This window comes from Leucoraja erinacea, chromosome 5, assembly GCF_028641065.1.
Source record: "Leucoraja erinacea ecotype New England chromosome 5, Leri_hhj_1, whole genome shotgun sequence".
In the NCBI taxonomy this organism is placed as follows: Eukaryota; Metazoa; Chordata; class Chondrichthyes; order Rajiformes; family Rajidae; genus Leucoraja; species Leucoraja erinaceus.
Genome location: NC_073381.1, coordinates 19,388,441 through 19,407,610, shown reverse-complemented (window position 1 = coordinate 19,407,610; position 19,170 = coordinate 19,388,441). Strand labels below are relative to the sequence as shown.

Here is a 19,170-nt window from a genome sequence, read left to right as displayed (position 1 = left end):
GTCATAGAGTGTACCACTTCGAAACAGGCCCTTTAGCCCACCACATTTGTGCCGACCATCTGGCACCGACCGCCATTAATTCTATTTCCATTTCACTCTGTGCCCTGCTCATTAATGTATCTGTCCAGATGTCTCTCAAATGTTGTTACTATCCTACCTCTACCACCAACTCTGGCAGCCTGTTTCAAATACCAACTACTCTTTGTGTTCTTCAGATCTCCTTTAAACCTCCTCCCACTCCCACCTTAAACCAATGCCATCTAGTTTTAGCCATCCTTGTTAAATAGATGGCAAGATTTAAACTGGCAAGAGAAAAAAGTCTCAACAGTGATTTCTACATGGAACCCAGTGAATAAAATTCTGTCGCCATAAAACAAAAGATTTCTCCAAAGTTAACATGCCTTTCTTAAAAAAGATTCCCAAGCAGGAACCTTTTTTTAAACAAGTATCGGATCACCAAGATCCTCCTCGATTTTATGGTCATATGTGAAGTTGACTGTACTTCCACAGATATATTTTGAGATTTGTACCCACAGTAAAATATTTACACAGGCATCATATTTAGGAGATTGTTGCCGATCCGTAGCTATTTTTCAAAAACAATTAATTTCACACTCTTCGTTTCTGCGAATGTGACAAATTTAAGGTTCTGGGAAATGTGTTATTTCACTTTATATTCTTGCAAATAGTAGAATGTCTTTATAGATTTTAAAGCCTATGTGTAACTGACAAAATGTGTCCTTGAATGGTATATAGGAGCAATGATTTGCAATTTTAAATGATTTGCCATGTGTCTAAAGTAACCCTTCTGAAGGAGAACTGCCAATACCTTTACAAGCTATTTCTCAGACATATAGGTTTGCTGTTTCAACAAAGAAGTTGGAATGAATTTAATGTCTTGAACAGAGGCTCCAAAGTTGCTAGATTTCAAAAGATTCAAAAGTGTTTTATGGTCATATGTCCTGAATATAGTGGAAATACAAAAAGGAAGTCCCAAATCCTTAGTGCAATCAAGGCAGGATATTAGTGCCACCAGCTGATAGTTCTGGAGCCATGTCACCTTATTCTTACTTCTTGGGCACTGGTATTATTGATGACCTTTCAAAGAAGGTGGGAACCTCCGACCTCAGTAATGAGAGGTTGAAGATGTCCGCAAAAAACTCCAGCAGTTGGTCGCGCAAGTTTTGAGAACACGTCCTGGTATATCATTAAGTCCAGACGCTTTCCGAGAGTTCATCCTCCTCAATGATTCAATGGTTTCCTTATTGTCGCGTGTACCAGGTACAGTGAAATACATTTTTTGTATACAGCTCAGCAAGACTATCCCCATACATAAGCACAATCGCCCCAGTCGGTACAGAACAGCCCATCGAGTCCATATGCAAGAGGCGCCATTTTATAGTCAGCTACAGCGGGTTAAAATGCGCCTTGCAGCCATCACCTCCTCCATTCCGGTCGTTCGTTCCCCGTGGACTAGAGACCTGGGGGACCCACCTTCCACAGCGGGCCCCAAGGGTAGATCCTCTCCTGGATCCTGTCAACGTGCCCTTTTTCCATGGTCACCGTCTCCTTCCACCCCCTCTAAAGTTCCCGATCCATGGGGTGATCTTGCGGTTGGCTCGCCAGGCTGAGGCCCAGGCTGCTGCAGGCCTCCAGTAGACCTGTCCATTGTCGAGGTCGTGCCCTGCTTCCCGCCGTCAGTCTGCTTACCGGCCCTCGGCCCATCTTCCTCCTTGCATGAGATGAGCAGACGCCGGGCTCGGTGGCAACCTTTCCGGGCCCGTTCTCATTGCTGAGGTAGCGAGGCGCGACTCGCCGGGAGGCTACCTTCTGAAGGATCTTCTGACGTCAGCCTCGGTAACTGAGATTGTAATACCATCAGGGGCTATGGAGGCCCAGGAAGACACATCAGTGTTTTCCCTATCAAAGCATGCAGAGAACACAGTGAGCTTGCCCAGCAGTGATGCCTCGCTGTCACATGAGCTGTTGCCTTGTAGGAAGTGATGGTGTGCAACCCCTGCTACAACTGCTACATGTCCATCTCGTCCTCCAGTTTAGAGTGAAAGTCCCTTTTAGCCTTTTTGATGGCTTTATCAAGGTCGTATCTGAATTTATTTTATGAATCGGTGTCACCTGACTTGAATGTCCGAGATCTGGTTCTCAGAAGATTGCGGGCCTCCTGATTCTAAATAAAAATTAACTGCAGAGTTACTTCATGCTATTTGGCTGTTGGAAATATAAGCAGTCCCATGAGATCAAATTGACTTACTTACATTCCCTTTCTGAGGTGACCAATTAGTCATAGTCATAGAGTCATGGAGTGATACAGTGTGGAAACAGGCCCTTCGGCCCAACTTGCCCACACCGGCCAACATGTCCCAGCTACACAGGTCCCACCTGCCTGCGTTTGGTCCATATCCCTCCAAACTTGTCCTATCCATGTACCAGTCCAAATGTTTCTTAAACGTTGCAATAGTACCTAACTCAACTACCTCCTCTGGCTGCTCGTTCCATACACCCACCACTCTTTGTGTGAAAAAGTTACCCCCTCAGATTGCTATTAAATCGATTCCCCTTCACTTAAACCTATGTCCTCTGGTCCTTGATTCCCCCACACTGGGCAAGAGACTGTGCATCTACCTGATCTATTCCTCTCATGATTTTATACACCTCAATAAGATCACCCCTCATCCTCATGCGCTCCAAGGAATAGAGACCCAGCCTACTCAACCTCACCTTATAACTCAGACCCTCTAGTCCTGACAACATCCTCGTAAATCTTCTCTAAGCCCTTTCAAGTTTGACAATATCTTTCCTATAACATGGTGCCTAAAACTGAACACAATGCTTAAACACAAATACACAAGACCAATAAAATTAGGTTTAGGTTGTAGGATGAAAAATTAGTATTGATGAGTCAGAATACAGGAGGCAGATTGATAATCAGTTGAATGCTGCCAGAACAACAAGCTTGCTGTCAACATTAGCAAAACCAAAAAGCTGATTGTTGACTTAAGGAAGGTAATCAAGGCCATGAATCTGTCTTCATTGACAGAACAGCGATAGAGTCAAGTTTCAAATTTGTGGATGTACATATCTCTGAAGATCTGTCTTATGCCCATCACATTGATGCAATCACAAAGAAAGCTTATCAATGTCTTTATTTCCTTAGAAGATTGAGGACATTTGGAATGTTTCCAAATACTTTATCGAACTTCTTCAGGTGTACAATAGAAAGCATTAAGGACTAGTTCAATAACTCGAACACCCAGGAATGAAGGAGGCTGCAGAAAGTAGTAGACATTGCCTGGTCCATCGTGGGCATTGACCTGCCCACCATCAAAGAGATTTACAGGAGGCGCTACCTCAAAAAAACAGCTAATATCATCAAAGACCCACACCACCCTGGTCACACTATTATTGTGTTACTACCATTGAGGAAAGGGGCGCAGGAGCCATGGCCCCCAGGATCAAGAACTGTTTCTTCTCAGCAACCATCAGACTCTGAACACAGCACAATATTACCACAATATTAGCAAAACCTATGTACTATTATGGTCCGGTTGCCTGGCATTACTGATTATTAATTCATTGTATTATTGATTATATTTTTGTTTGTATTGTGTGGTATTGTGTTAATGGGTCTGTGAAGCTGCATCAAGTAAATTAATTGTTCCATTGCTGGTATGTATGGCAATTAAACACTTTTGACGCTCTTGAAGTTACTAGTTAGCAATTTTTATTATCGCATGAGATGGTAGAATTTCTACGTTTGCACTTAATTGCATTGCATGTTTTAGTGTAAGACACATATCCTGTGGTCTTAGTGTAAATTGTTTATCAGACTTTTATAGTCATGGGAATTCTACCTTGGTGTTATGCTTCACCATGGAGTGTCTCGTGTTTTAAGAGATGACCACTTGAAGTTCATGTGTTTTTGATCCCAGCCACCTCCCACCAAACACATGTATGACATTCAACACCTCATTGTTTTTGTTGTTTCTATACCTCAGCTGTTATTGTTCTCCGTACTGGGATATTGCCCGGTAATCTATCCCACCCCATCAACCACTACCCAGTCATCGAGACGATTGCCTCACAATGACCTATGTCTATCATCCCGAGGATCAGTCACTTCACTGTTACTGAATGCATCCCTTCCCTGTCCCTGAGAAGTAGTGCCTTTTGTTTTGGTAAGTGATGTAAAGAATAGTGATACAGACACAAGATAAATAACAGGCTAAAACTGAAAAATAATTGCAATAGGATCCTTAATGTACCAGAATAATGCTACTTCCTTAAAACCAATTCAAATCAACTGCAAAATATATATTTTTAATGTGTTTTCTTGTGCAGTGCTTTGTCAAGTTAACGCTTTATCTGATAAATGAATTAACTTTGTCTTGATAAAGCACTGCACTTCTGTATGCGAATGGCATTGTTCAAAATCTACAATCATTAAGCACCAGTATGTATCAACGTGTTGCTTTTCATCTTTTCTTGCTCCAGGAGGTTGTACGGTGATGTAACAGAAATAACTGGTTCCAGTCAACATCAGGCCTTGGTACAGGATTTGAGCCCTCTCAGTAAATCCCAGCAAACCTTCACCAAAGAAGAGTTTCTGAAGCTGATGCTGCCAGACAGCCCTCCTTTGGAGCAGAGGAGGAGGAAGGTTAGCCAAGTCTTTAGTCTGTACACCTGTCAGGGTTAATTCATGAGATGCGTCCACTGGTATTTTAACAAAACTCCAGCTGACAGAGAACAAAATGCTGAACATCGCGAGTTAGAGCAATCAATGTTCTTCTAAAACCACTCCCAACAGGGCATCCAGGTTGCAATCCAAAATGCTGGCATGTCCAACCCTCCAGAACAAACCAGGCCACTATACTGATGAACGTATTTTGACTTCCATTTTATAAAAACTCAGCCTGATGCCTGGAATTGAAATCTATTTGGGGTTGTATTAATTTATTTTAAATGCCCTCTAATTATGCAAAATGTTATTTGTTTCTTGTTTCTTGCTTTAAAAAATCTGCAAAATAGATTGTTGTGACCCAGTGTTTGATGCCTTTGTATGTTAATAGGGGATGGCTGCTGTCTGAAATTATTTTCTACTCATTGAGTGATAGGATTGCACCTTCGATTTGTGCTGCTCCTGTCAATGTGGGTTTTCAATTAAATCTATCAAGTGTTGTAAATGGACGCATAGAACAGATGAGATGTATGGGACAGTTTACCATTAACTTGCATTTACATTACTCATTTATATCATTAAAAAGTCCTAAAGAGCTTCATAGGAGGATATAGAGACAAACAAAATGTGTCAGGTTATATTAGACATATTGGGGCAGGTGACCGAATGCCTGGTCAATGAGCAACGTTTCTCTGAGATTTTAAATCTACAAATAACAATGAAACCCCCTCATGTGTTACCACCTATCACTTGCTTGGCATTGTCCTGCCCTTGCCTTTCTTCCACTTTCTCCACCCCTACCATCCCACTCCAATTAGTCTAAAGAAGGCTCCCGACCCAAAGCGCCACCTATTCTTGTCTTCCAGTGATGCTGCCTTACTTTGTGTTTTTTTTTAATAAACCAGCATCTGCATCACTTGTGTCTATGTTTATTAGGCTCTTACTTGCCAGAGTTTAGAAGTGTTATGTATGAATGGAGATCATAGATATAGATAGATAACTGTAGGGGCTAAAACTAGGGATCACTGTTTCAGAAAGCAGGACAAGACATTTAGGACTGAGGGAGGAGACATTTCTGCTCTTGGAGGTTCATGATCCTATCAAATTTTCTACCACAGTTGCTTGTAGAGGACATCACTAAATATATTTAAGATAGAGCAGCAAAGAGTAGGTGAACGGCTGAAAGGCCACACTATTTACTTTTGCTGAGAAGTTAAAGGATTCAGTCACAAACATGCAGGAGGTTTGTGTTATTCTGAATGAGTTGTTTGAAAAGGTTGATGAGGGCAGAGCTGTAGACGTATATATGGATTTCAACAAGGTATTCAACAATATTCCACAATGTAGGCTGCTCTGGGAGATTAGCGTGCATGGGATCCAAGGTGAGATAGCTGAATGGATAGAAAAATGGCTTAATGGGAAGAGGCAGAGGGTGATGGTGGAAGGTTACTTTTTGGATTGGAGGACTGTGACTAGTGGTGTGCCTCAGGGTTCGATGCTGGGCCCATTACCATTTGTCATCTAGATTTGGATGAGAATGCATATGGCATGATTAGCAAGTTTGCAGGTGACACAAAAGTGTGTGGTACTGTAGATAGTGAAAATTGGTATTAAAAAATTGCAGCAGGATCTTGATCGGTTGGGCAGGTGGACTGTGGAATGGTTGATGGAATTTAAGACAGGGAAGTGTGAGCACTACCATAGGCAGAGCCTACACAGTGAATAATAGGGCTCTGGGAGGGGGGGAGTGGGTGCAGGTACATAGTTCCTTGAAAGTGGCATCACAAGCAGATAGGGTGGTGAAAAAGGCTCTTGGCACATTGGCCTTCATCAGCCAGAATATTGAGTATAGAAGTCAGGAGGCCATATTGCAGTTATATAAGACGTTGGCGAGGCCAATGTGTTTTATTGTGTTCAGTTTTGGGCACCATGTTATAGGAAACACGTCAAGCTGGAAAAGATGCAGAGATTTACGGGGTAAATCGGGTTGCAAATAAAATGCCACAATTAAGAGATTAATAAGTATCCTCCTTGGAAGTTTAGTGCCCAATGGACCTGTGGTGAAACTGTCAGCAGTTCATTGCCAGCAGGAAATATGGAAAGGCTATAAGAGGATTGGAGCATTCAATGAATGCATTCTCATAGGCTGCAAACCTCAGTGCACAGGGGATGCATCAGCCTCCAAGTGTTAATCTGACCAGAATATAGACCATCCTGTGCTCTCTGCCACGATCACAATGACGACACTTACCATTACAGTTGTGCGAATGGGATAGGCTCTGTTCTGGCAGTCTTTGTGGACCATCAGCAGCAGCAGATGCATGGTTCCCTAAAATCAATGAGTCAGGAGAACGGTGTGGTGAAGAAGGTGTTTGGCACACTTATCTTCAATGGAAAGGGTATTGGGTAAAAATGTCAGCACATCATGATCATGGTGAAGTTGTTGGTGAAACTACACTTGGAGTATTGTGTGTAGTTCTGGTTGCCCAGATGTCATTAAGTTGGCAATGGTGCAAAAGAGATTCACCAGCATGTTACCTGGCTTGCAGGCTTGAGTTGTAGAGAGAGGTTGGTTAGGCTGCGCCTTTTTCTTTGGAGCATCGGATAGTGAAGGGTGACCTTATGGAGCCGTACAAGTTCATGAGGGGCATGGATGCAGCGAATGCTCGCAATCTTTTACCCAGGGTACATGATTCAAAAGCTAAAGAGCACAAGCTTAAGGTTTGAGGGAGGGATTTAAGAGGGACCTCATGGGAACTGCCAGAGGAAGCTACAGAAGTGAATACTACTACGACTTAAAATTCATTTGGATCGATACATGGAGTTAAAGAGAGATATGTGCCAAATGGGGCTCAGTGTGCCAACTTGGTTGACATGGACAAGGTGGGCCAAAGGGCGTATTTCTGTGCTGTTCAGCTCTGTGACTGTTAGAACATATGGATATCCTATGTCATATGAATATCAATGTGTACTGCCTCTTCTACACTGGCTGCATCACCATTTTCCTTCCCCTCCTCCTCTTCATCATCATCATCATCATCATCCAAAGAGACTGAATTTCCTTTGTGCTCTAGTCTTGTATTACATACGCGGGCCACCACTGTCCGTGACATTCAATTGAGACACTCCTCTGGACTAGTAAAGGGATCTTAAAAGAACATTCAAGCTTCTGACAGCTTGCTTAATATGTTTCAGGTGTACAGTTGTTTGTAATCTTAACAATGGACCTCCCAGTTATCCAGCTCCAAATCTGGTGAGAGGTTTGAAGCCATCAATGAGGCTGTAGTGTAAGGGAGGATGGAACCATGACAGCTGCCTGAGTACCCTGCATATACCTGTGTAGAGATATTATTGTGATTGCATGTCAGCTGAATGCTAGCACTGGATGAAACCAGAGAATTGTAATCTGCTGAGGTCTAGATCTGTGGCGTATAGGTCTGGTGATCCAGATTAATGCATTGAGTTCAGGTATAATTCCCTAAAGGTCATCGTGAGTGTCATTTTGGACTGAGCTGGAGTCACAGAAGGATACTTGAGCTGGTGGATGAGCTTGACAACTGCAGCACGACTTTCGTGCTATCACTTCCTACAAAGCGAAACCGGGTAATACAAGTGGGAATATTTTAATACTACCATGAGGCTGCTGTTCATAGAATACAGCTTGGTGTTCAACACAATCATCCCCTCCATCCACATCACCAAACTCCAAGACTTCGACCTCTGTACCTCCCTTTGCAACTGGACCATTGACTTCCTCATCGGCCGACCTTAATCAGTGCAGATCAATAACAACATCTCCTCACTAACCATCAACACAAATCCACCTTAGGGCTGTGTGCTTACCCTCCTGCTCTATTCTCTTTATACCCATGACCATATGGATAAGCGCTGCTCCAATGCCATCTATAGATTTAACAACAGCGCCACTGTTGTTGGCTGAATCAAAAGAGAGAGAGAGTAATTGAGTGATGTAGTAACCTCTCACTCATCTCCAACAAAACCGAGGAACTAATTACTGACTTCAGAAAAAGGAAGTATGAAGACCATGTGCCAGTTTTCATTGGTGGGTTGGCAATGGAGAGACTGGCTTCAAATTCCCAGTCTGTCATGGGAACAGCTTTCCCCACCATCTAATGGATTAACATGAGGCAGTGTCCTGAAGGGGGCATCTATCATCAAGGATCTCATTCATCCAGATCATGTTCTCTTGCTGCTTCAGTCAAGCAGGAGGTACAGAAGCCTGAAGTCCCACAATACCAGATTCAGAAACAACTATTTTCCAACGGCCATCAGGTTCTTGAATCAACCTGCACAACCTTAATCCTACTTGTACAACAGAGCACCACAGTCCATCTCTTGTACTATGATGGACTTGTTTTCTAAATATGTCTTGTTTTTTCACTGTCTTTCTCTTTTAATTTCTTATGGAATGTGTGTATAATTAATGTTTTTGGTGTTTTCTTTGTCTGGGTACCCGTGATGTTGCTGCAAACAAAAGGATTTTCATTGTACCTGGATCTCAGAATACTTGTGCATGTGACAATGAACCTCAGATGACTCAACTTGATATGACTATCCATAACTGCATCTCACCTTACGAAGAAATATATACTAATAATTGAGATGCAAATGAAAAAAATATATATTTGAAAAGTTAGTCCTGCCCCTAAAAAGATCAGGACTATAATGACCAAGATATCTCAAAATCACTGTAGCCACTGCATATAGACCAATGTCCATATTTGGATGAACCATCAGCAGTATGCAGAATTCATTACTTTAAAAAAAAATACACTCATACAGACAACCATGAACGACATGCACTTAAAATAGTAATCATTATGGCTTTTATCGTATTCCCTGAGGTTAATGCAGATGAGACTAAACTAGACAGGCTTCATTGGGATTGCCCTGTGGAAATCTTCCAAGTTTAACATGGATGCACAGTTTGTACATGTCGTAAATATACTCCTGACTCATCCTTATACATAGAGTAAATCTATCTTCTTCAAAACTGAAGGACAAACTGAAGACTAGCGACTTTATCACCAACTTGATAATTTGTTATTAAGACTGTCCTCTCAGTAAACCTTCTTCTGTGATCTAAATCTGAAAGATATGAATTCTGGTCACTTACCAATGTATGTCATATCAATGTTTGGATATCTTAAGATCAATATCCAAAATGACTCCAAGTCCTTCTCCTATCTCACAGCTTTTACTGGGTCCCAGGGTTAGAGTTTTCCAGACACAAGTTCAAAATGCGGCACAATCACCTTAAGCCTGTTATGGTGATGTTCACCCCACCCAAGCTGTTTACGTTGATCTGTTAACTGCATTTAATCTTAGCAATTATGCAACATTTTGTCTTGTTCAAACTTCTGAATAGTTTGATTACTGCCCTTTGCAACACCATTGTAATAATGAACAACAGTGGTCCCAGAGCAGTGTTATTCAAGAGTCCCCTCATGAGATCTATAACTCTGTGTCTCTGACACTGAAACCTGTTGCCTATCATTTTAACTTCCAATACCTTACAATGTAATATGTGGAACTTCATCAAAGGCTTCTGCAATTAAAATACAAAACACCATTGAATAGAGATCATTATTCAGTTTGACTTGATCAAGTCAGTGATCATAATCCCCATTTAGTAATGCCATTTGAGATTACCCATCTCATGCCCTATATAATGGATTTCTACATCTCCCTTAAAGACATTTTAAGCAAGCTAAATTTCTCGAAGTATGATTTGTGTTTTCCACTGAAAGATTGGGATTACACAACCTTTCCGCGTTTACGAAATAAAAATCCAAAGAAAGGTCTTGTAGTTCTCATAACCACCAATAATTTGTTTTTCATGTTGATTGATAGACAATAATTGGTCAGGACACTCTAGATTTTGAGCTGTAGTGTTTGGATTAGGGTGTACTCCTGTAACCTCCAATTATGCAGGGGAAAATATAGCTGCAAAAGGACAGCTGCTGACTGGTCCTCACAGAGCTAATAAGTATGGAATCCAGTAGGTCTCTTTAGATACAATGGCAGCTGCTTCGATAGTTTTGAACAGCTTGGTCCTGGTAAGACCAACCTTGATGTAACTTCCATCGATCATTTTCAATTCCACCCTTGAATGGCACCTTAGTTGTATGTTCAATGGCAAAAACTAAAATGCAGCGGCAAGGGAGAGAGAGGATCATTATAAAAAGAAATATACCAGGGAATAACAGGAAAAAAAAAATGTTTGAACTCGACCAAGCCCGGCTTTGGAGGGGTCAGGAAACTGGGTGACTGTGATCGCTGTTATTGTCAGCCAAGCACATCTTAATGATCTGACCCTGTGGCCTGGCTCAATTTGCATTCCATGTAGAGACAATTTAATGACTGTCTGCAAATCACAAAATGCAATTACACGCAAAGGAATAATCCTGCCTTCTTCACCTGATGCTATTTAATTTCTTTAAATATTTATTTAAATTGCTTGCTTGTATATTTTCTACTGTAGCTACACATTATTTTAAGTAAATGATCAGCTTTGAATATATTGCAAAAATGCCACACATTTCCACAGTAACTAAAAGTAGTTTTCTCTGTACATAAGAAAAAATCCTGTGCATCTTCTTGTAGCATTTAGGGAATTTTAGAGATGAGGAAGTTTATTTTAAGTTAAAATTTTGTTTTATAGCATTCCATAATTCCTAGACATTAATATTTGCAAATCGAACTCTATTTATCCTCTATGCTGACAGTGATTTTGTGTATCCTAGGTAGCTGATTTTGAAATTATCCAATTTTCTAGTAGTCACCCAATCTCCAGTAAAGTTCTCCATAATGGCATCTGTGTGTATGTGCCTGGTAATCTCTCTTTTAATATATGCAGTGCTTATCTTGAGATCACGACCTCTTGCCATTCCTTTTGCCTTTTCTGCATCACAACCTTTTCCTTGCACAGGCATTTGCCTATTTTGTCAGCTGCCTGTATCAAGGGTCATTTGCTAATAAAACCATTAGGCAGCAGTTTTTGTCATGAATATTCTGTGGACATTTTCAATCATTATCAATTCACTCAACATTGGTCTTTATCAACATTGCCTCATTTGGATATGTTTCTACAGCGAATGTAAAGGACCTGACTGTACTTTCCCTTCTCTTATTTTCTAACGTTTTAAACTGAAGGTATTAACAAATTGAGTAAAGTTTCAAGTCCTATTGATATTTACAATGAATACATGGAAGGTCTTGCATTTCTGCAGCATTTATCATGGCAATCCAAACTACCCTGCAGTAAGTGGAATACTTTTTACTGAGTTGTTGTTATGGTGACGTAGGAAACACCACTATTTGTTTTGATATTCATTCATTCAATGGGTGTCACTGGTAATATCAGTGTTTCATGTCCATCCCTAATTGCTCTAGAATGGAAGTAATAGTTTAGAGTCAATCACATCGGTCAGTCTGTTGTCACATAATCATCGGATTGGCGAGTGAGTGCAGATTTCTTTCTTCCCAATAACCCTTTCTGGCTTAAGCCCTCCCTTCACCACCTCCAGTTTAAATTCCATTTGGTATATTTTGGAGGACCAAGAAACCAAGAACCAAGAACCAAGATTTCCTTCCCTAGTGAACCAAATGGATTTTAATGACAAACCTATAGCTTCCTTATCAATACTGGCTTATTAAATACAGATTTATTTAATTGTTAAACTCATTTCCAGCTGTTGTGGTGGAATTTGAACTCTCCTACGAAACAATGCTCTAGATCTCTTTGCCAGTCCAGTGATCTGGCCAGAATGCCAGGATACCCTAGAATTACACTGGCACGAGCAAGAGGATAAAGGGTCTCGACCCGAAATCTCATATATTCCTTCTCTCCAGAGATACTGCCTGTCTTGCTGAGTTACTGCAGCATTTTGTGTCTATCTTTGTTGTAAACCAGCATCTGCAGCTCCTTCCTACACAACAGGATATTCAAAACAAGTTAATCTGTTTTAGTAGTACTAGATAAAGGATAAATATTGACATCAATACCAAAGATTGTTCCCACGCTCAACTAATCCCAACAGTGGAACCTCTTACAGTGTCGAGCTCAGTCAGTGCTGTGCAGAGGAACATCCTTACTCTTTTGCACTCAAATCTTGAGAGTTACCCTTGGTCATAAGAATGAGGTGAGGCACAACTAGCTGTAAATAATTTCCACTGATATTTCCAGGACTTGGGCAGTCTTATTAATGGTTGTCATGTCATGCGTCTATATGCGTCTTTTTCACACAGAGAGTGGGTCTCTGGAACACTCTGCAAAGAGGGTGGAGGCCAGTTCATTGAGTATATTTAAGAGGGAGTAAGATGTGGGCAGGCTAAGGGGATCGGATGGAGAGAACCAGACGCTGATGACCATCCATGATCATATTGAATGGCGGTGCAGGCTCGAAGGGCCGAATGGCCTACTACCTGCATTAATTTCTACACTTTATATGGGGGCCCAGTAAAGATCATGGGCCCAAGTGAGTTGAAAGGGAGTAAAGGGGGCAGAATCGGATGGACCAGACGCTGAACCATTGGGATTTCTGAAAAATCATATACCTGATTATTAGACTTTACAGTAATTGTTTAAATGGAAAACAAAATTACTGAATGTGTGCAGGAGAAACATTTAATCTTGAATTTTGTGTTGCCTGATTAATATCAGTTTGAGAATTATTGTCACTTATTTTGCTCAGTGTTTGACTTTCATAATTTTTTTATCTTTCACCCTCCACTGTTTAACTGAGTTGGGGGTAGGGTGGGGTGTTAATTAAATTGAACATAGTCACGAAATGCTGGGGTAACTCCAGCATTTTGTGCCTATCTTCGGTTTAAACCAGCATCTGCAGTTACTTCCTACTGTTAATTAAATGTGATTGATGAGCGTTAGGAAGCTGTAATATAGGGCACTTGGGGTTACTTGGAAGCACTTGATAAAATAGGCTGGTCAGCATGGTTTTCTTAAGGAGATATCTTGCCTGATAAATCTATTACTTTTTTTTTGAGGAAGTAACAAGCAGAATAGACAGAGGAGAGTCAATGGATGTTGTTTACCTGGATTTTTGAAGGCCTTTGATAAAGCCCACATGTGAGGCTGCCAAACAAGATAGGACCCCGTGGTAAGATAAGGCAAGGTACTAAAGTGGATAGAAGAGTGGCTGACTGGAAGAAGGCAAAGAGTGGGAATAAAGGGAGGCTCTCCTGGTTGGCTGTCGGTGACTAGCGGTGTACTGCAGGGTCGGTGATTGGTCCGCTACTTTTCACGTTGTATGTTAATGATCTGGATGGTGGAAATTAGAATATTGTGGGCTGTCACGAGCCCCATATCTGAGGAGGCATGGGAGAGGGTCTAGGTGCAGCCTCAGAATAAAAAGGCGTACATTTGGAATGGAATGAGGAGGAATTTCTTGAGCCAGAGGGTGGTGAATTTGTGGAATTCATTGCCACGGACGGCTGTGGAGGCCAAGTCGTTGGGTATTTTTAAAATGGAGATTGACAGGTTCTTCATTAATAAGGACATCAAAGTTTATGGGAGAAGGTGGGAGAATGGTGTTGAGAGGCAAAAATAGATCAGCCATGATCGAATGGCGGAGCAGACTCGATGAGCCGAATGGCCTAATTCTGTTCCTATGTCTTATAATATGTCACGTCTACCTCAATGATAGCATTTCACTATTTATTTCATAAGATGATCGATTCAAGTTCCACCCTAGAGAAAGGTATTTACTTTTCAAAAATATATTTTGGGAAATAAATTTGTAAATGCCATTCCTTTTCCATTTGTGTGTGACATTGGTATGTTGCCATCCTCAGTACGCACCATATCATTCCATTAATATTGAGTCCACATGATATCAATTTCAGTTGTCATACATTTGAAGATAAGGTTGAAGGTTGAAGACACGGTTTTCAGTGCGCAGTGGTGGGTGGGCCTTAAACAGTGACATTTCACACAGGACCTTTGTGGCAGCTGCACAAAGCTTCACACCATTCCTCAGCATGCAGACCTTGGAATGTGCCAGTGAGCAGTATTCAGTCACAGACAGATTTTTGCACTGGAAGACCAGCAAGTTTCTGGCTGTTTAGAGGGCATCTTGCACCTTGTTAGAAAACCTCCAGCAGACCTTGGTGTTTGTCTCAGCATGTGTCTATGAGAGCAGCTTGCAAAGCACAGAGTTACTTCAACACAAACTTTAACAAACACCACAGCATCCCTTTCCAGATTTTCTTGGCAACCATCCGTTCCAGAAAGAGATGGGGAAGGGTTTCATCCCCACCACAGCTTCTGCAGAGGTAGCACGCAGTGGTGCTGAGACTCCAGCCGTGCAGTGAGAATCTGACCGCCAGAACTCTTCTCACCATCAGCAAAGCAAAGTCTGTGCTGAAAGTTGCAGTGATTGATGATTGAGACTTGGTGATTGAGACTTCAGGCAGGTGACTTTGTGCCAAACCACAACATCCACCATCTTCTCATTTCGAACTTTAAGGTAATTCCGTATATTCCAACGCCTGTCCTTTCTGTCGAACATTTTCTGTGAGGGACAGCAGGTGCAATACAGTTCAAATTAATGGAGTGTTGAATGGCAACAAAGCCAGGCCCATCCTTCTCAACGCCAGAGATAGATCCTCAGCACATAGTTTAGAATATGCAGATAAAGTGTAGAAATAGGCCCTTCAGCCCACCAACGATCACCCCATACACTAACCTACACACACTTGGGACACTCTTTACAACTTAGCAAAGCCAATTAACTTGCTAACCTGTACATCTTTAAAGTAAACCGGAGCACCTGGAGAAAGCTCACGTGGTCGTGGGGAAAACGCACAAATTCCGTGCAGACAGCACCTGTAGTCAGGGATCGAACCTGGGTCTCTGACACTGTAATGCAACAACTCTATCACTGCTCCCCGTGCTGCCCCAGGTGATGTGGTGGCACTTACTTTTTGCCTGCTCGGGCTCGATGTGCAGGCTGATGCTGCCACTTACAAAGGTGAAAAGGACTATATTAATAATAATAATAATACATTTTATTTATGGGCGCCTTTCAAGAGTCTCAAGGACACCTTACAAAAATTTAGCAGGTAGAGGAAAAACATGTAAGGGGAATGAAATAAATAGTAGAGACATGACTAGTACACAAAGTAAAGACAGAATTCAATTCAAAACACAATATGAGGCAATTAATGCACAGATGAAAAGGGAGGGGGACGTGGGGCTAAGGATAGGCAGAGGTGAAGAGATGGTTCTTGAGGCAGGACTGGAAGATGGTGAGGGACACGGAATTGCGGATCAGTTGGGGGAGGGAGTTCCAGAGCCTGGGAGCTGCCCTGGAGAAGGCTCTATCCCCAAAACTGCGGAGGTTGGACTTGTGGATGGAGAGGAGACCGGCTGATGTGGATCTGAGGGACCGTGAGGGTTAGTAGGGGGAGAGGAGGTCAGTGTGAGATATGGGGGGGCCAGATGGAGGAGGGCTTTGTAGGTGAGGATCAGGATTTTGTAGGTGATCCGGTGGGAGATGGGAAGCCAGTGAAGTTGTTTGAGGACTGGAGTGATGTGATGCCAGGATTTGGTGTGGGTGATGAGTCGGGCGGCTGCGTTCTGGACCAGTTGGAGTCGGTTGATGTAGGTGGAGCTGATGCCAAGGAGAAGTGAGTTGCAATAGTCCAGTCGGGAGGAGATGAAGGCATGGATGAGTCTTTCAGCAGCGGGAGGTGTGAGAGAGGGTCTGAGTTTGGCGATGTTGCGGAGATGAAAGAAGGAGGTTTTAATGACATGGCGGATGTGAGGCTCAAGGGAGAGGGTGGAATCAAAGATCACACCAAGGTTGCATTGTACATTGGGTACAACTACCTCCTTTCTCTGGAAATCTGCACATTATATCCAAGGGGGAAATCCTTTAAAACTGAGATGAGAAGAACTTTTTTCACACAGAAAGTGGTGAATCTCTGGAACTCTCTGCCACAGAGGGTAGTTGAGGCCAGTTCATTGGCTATATTTAAGAGGGACCAGTTGTGGATGTGGCCCTTGTGGCTAAGGGGCTTCAGGGGGTCCCAAGAGAAGGCAGGTACGGGTGTACTGATAGCATGGATGAATCCGTTTTTCCTCTGTGTTGAATCATCCTTGCATGGTGGTGCAGGCACTCGAAGGGCCGAATGGCCTACTCCTGCACCTAATTTCTTTATGTTCTATGTTCTATAAATCCAGTGGCTGCAATCCATTTTCTAATCTCAGATATATATGCGGTAATACAATCAGTCAAGGTCTTTGCATTCTCTGACAACACATATGCTGATCTTATGTTTCTTCGTAAAACAACGCATAAATGAGGTGTTGCGCAAGACCTAGCCTCTTGGTCTTTAGTAACGGCAGCACCAGAGACTGTGGTTCTTCTCCACAGAGCCTTTGTATTGGCTGCACAGAGCTTCAGTATGTCCCAAAGCATGTATTCCTTGGAGTGTACCAGTTGATAGCATTTGGATACAATCCATTTTTCCTCTTTCAGTGTTGAATCACAGTCCTGTGCATGTAGGCAATGATGCAAGGCACTGTTTCAAAGTTAAGTGTTATTCCTCCTTGGAAATCATCTATCTCAGCCAGCATCACTGAAACACATTATCTGGTCATTTATCGGACTGTTTTTTGTTATACTTGCTTTATGCAAATTCAATGTTGTGTGGCATGTATTCCATTTTCTGTAAAGCTTTTAGGGATATCCTGGGGTCATGAAATATATTTCTTATGCATTTTAATTCTCTTTCAAATTTAATTTATTCTGTTGAGCTTTTTTTTTTAAATGCGTGTCCTTGATCTTTTTGATGTACATGCTGTTTGAAAGACTTGGTATTAGCAAGTTCCTGTGTGCCCTCAGCAAAGCTGGTGCTTTGGAGAACTGGCACAGTGTGCAGGCTGTTCACCGCTCTCCTACTCACTGCCCATGTTCGATTCTGTGATTAAATCTGTCCTTAAATAGAGGGTGGTTGAAAAAGCTGATATCGACTCAAGACACAGATAGATGCTAGCAAGATACCCAACCTTAGATTAAAGCATTCATGGAGGGAGCTAAGGAGCATGTTATCGCACTTGCAGTATGCTGTATAAATCAGAGGGCAAAGTGGCCCATTCTAACGCTAGAAGGATTTTAAAGAAAAATGCAACTATTTTTATGGTAGTTCTGTACTTCACAATTCTGGCCCCTCTCCTGCTCCATATCTCGAAGTATCTCATAGTCCCTCTTTGAACTTCTCTGACTTCCGCACCTCCATCAAGATCGCCCTCAAATCCAGCCTATTTCTTTCAATATTTTCATCAAACATTTTTTTGAGCAGTTTCAGCTGATGAAAATATTGAAAATATTACCACTTTATCCTCTGATTTATGTGTCTTTCCAGCATTTTCAGGTTTTTAGCAAGTGATGTGTTTTGGTTTCACCTCTGTCCCTCTATTTACCGGAGACTTATGTTGAAAGCACGATTCAGAAGCGGATTATTTGAGGGTGTTGAAAGCCAGCATCATGCAGGGCTTTCATGCAAATCTGTGAGATTTTTTCCCAGTCCGTTTATTCTCAGTCGTTTTTTTTCCCCGTGGCCTTGTTCTGAAAGTAGTCCAGTAAACTTATTCTATAAATAGAGAATGCTTCCGTTCATTCAAAGAGAACAACAAAATTGAATTTGACCCAGAAAAGATCCTACTGCAGTTAGAGATGTACATTTGACCCAAATAAATGGAAGTTCCCCTTTCCTATCTAAAGCTCCGTTTTGAATTGTTCGAAAATTACATATTGATCCAAAAATCTTTGTTCTCAGGACAATAAACCTTACAAGACTGGGAAAAGGAAGGGGGTGCCCACAATGACCTCGCTGAACATGATGCCAAGTTAAACTAATCCCCCCTACCTGTTTGCGATCCATATCCTTCCATTCCCTACATGTCAAGGCCCCCCTCCAAAGGCCTCTTAAATGATACTACAACTTAAATGCTGCAACATGACTTCCTGATTCTTATACTAAATGCCCCGACTGATAAAGTCAAGCATATCATATATAATACAATACAATACCATTTATTTGTCATTTGAACCTCACATGAGGTTCAAACGAAATTTGGTTTCTGCCGTCATAAACGAAAAGAACTAAGACACACACCAACACAATTTACACAAACATCCATCACAGTGAATCTCCTCCACACTGTGATGGAAGGCAAAGTCTTGTCTCTCCCCTGCTCTCCATTCTTCTCCCGATGTCAAAGTCAAAGCCCCCGGCCATTTAAAGCCGCGCCGGGCGATGTAAGGCCCTGCTCCGGGTCTTGAAATTGGAGCCCCCAGCGGGCGCTACCAAGTCCCGCGGCTGTTTAAGCTGCGCCGGGCGATGTAAGGCCCTGCTCCAGGGCACTTTCAACCCCACAATTCGGGCGGGAGAAGTCGCTGTTGCTGGTGCTCGGTAAAGCGGTCTCCCAC

At 42.1% G+C, this 19,170-nt stretch overlaps 1 protein-coding gene across 1 annotated transcript in view; it reads left to right on the top strand.

The window, feature by feature from the left end:
- LOC129697005 (signal-induced proliferation-associated 1-like protein 2) overlaps positions 1-19,170 on the top strand; it is a 437,405-nt gene that overhangs the window by 368,353 nt on the left and 49,882 nt on the right. Inside the window, exon 18 of the mRNA XM_055635187.1 lies at positions 4,510-4,672. Coding sequence (XP_055491162.1) covers positions 4,510-4,672 — 163 coding nt within the window. The remainder of the gene's footprint in view (positions 1-4,509; positions 4,673-19,170) is intronic.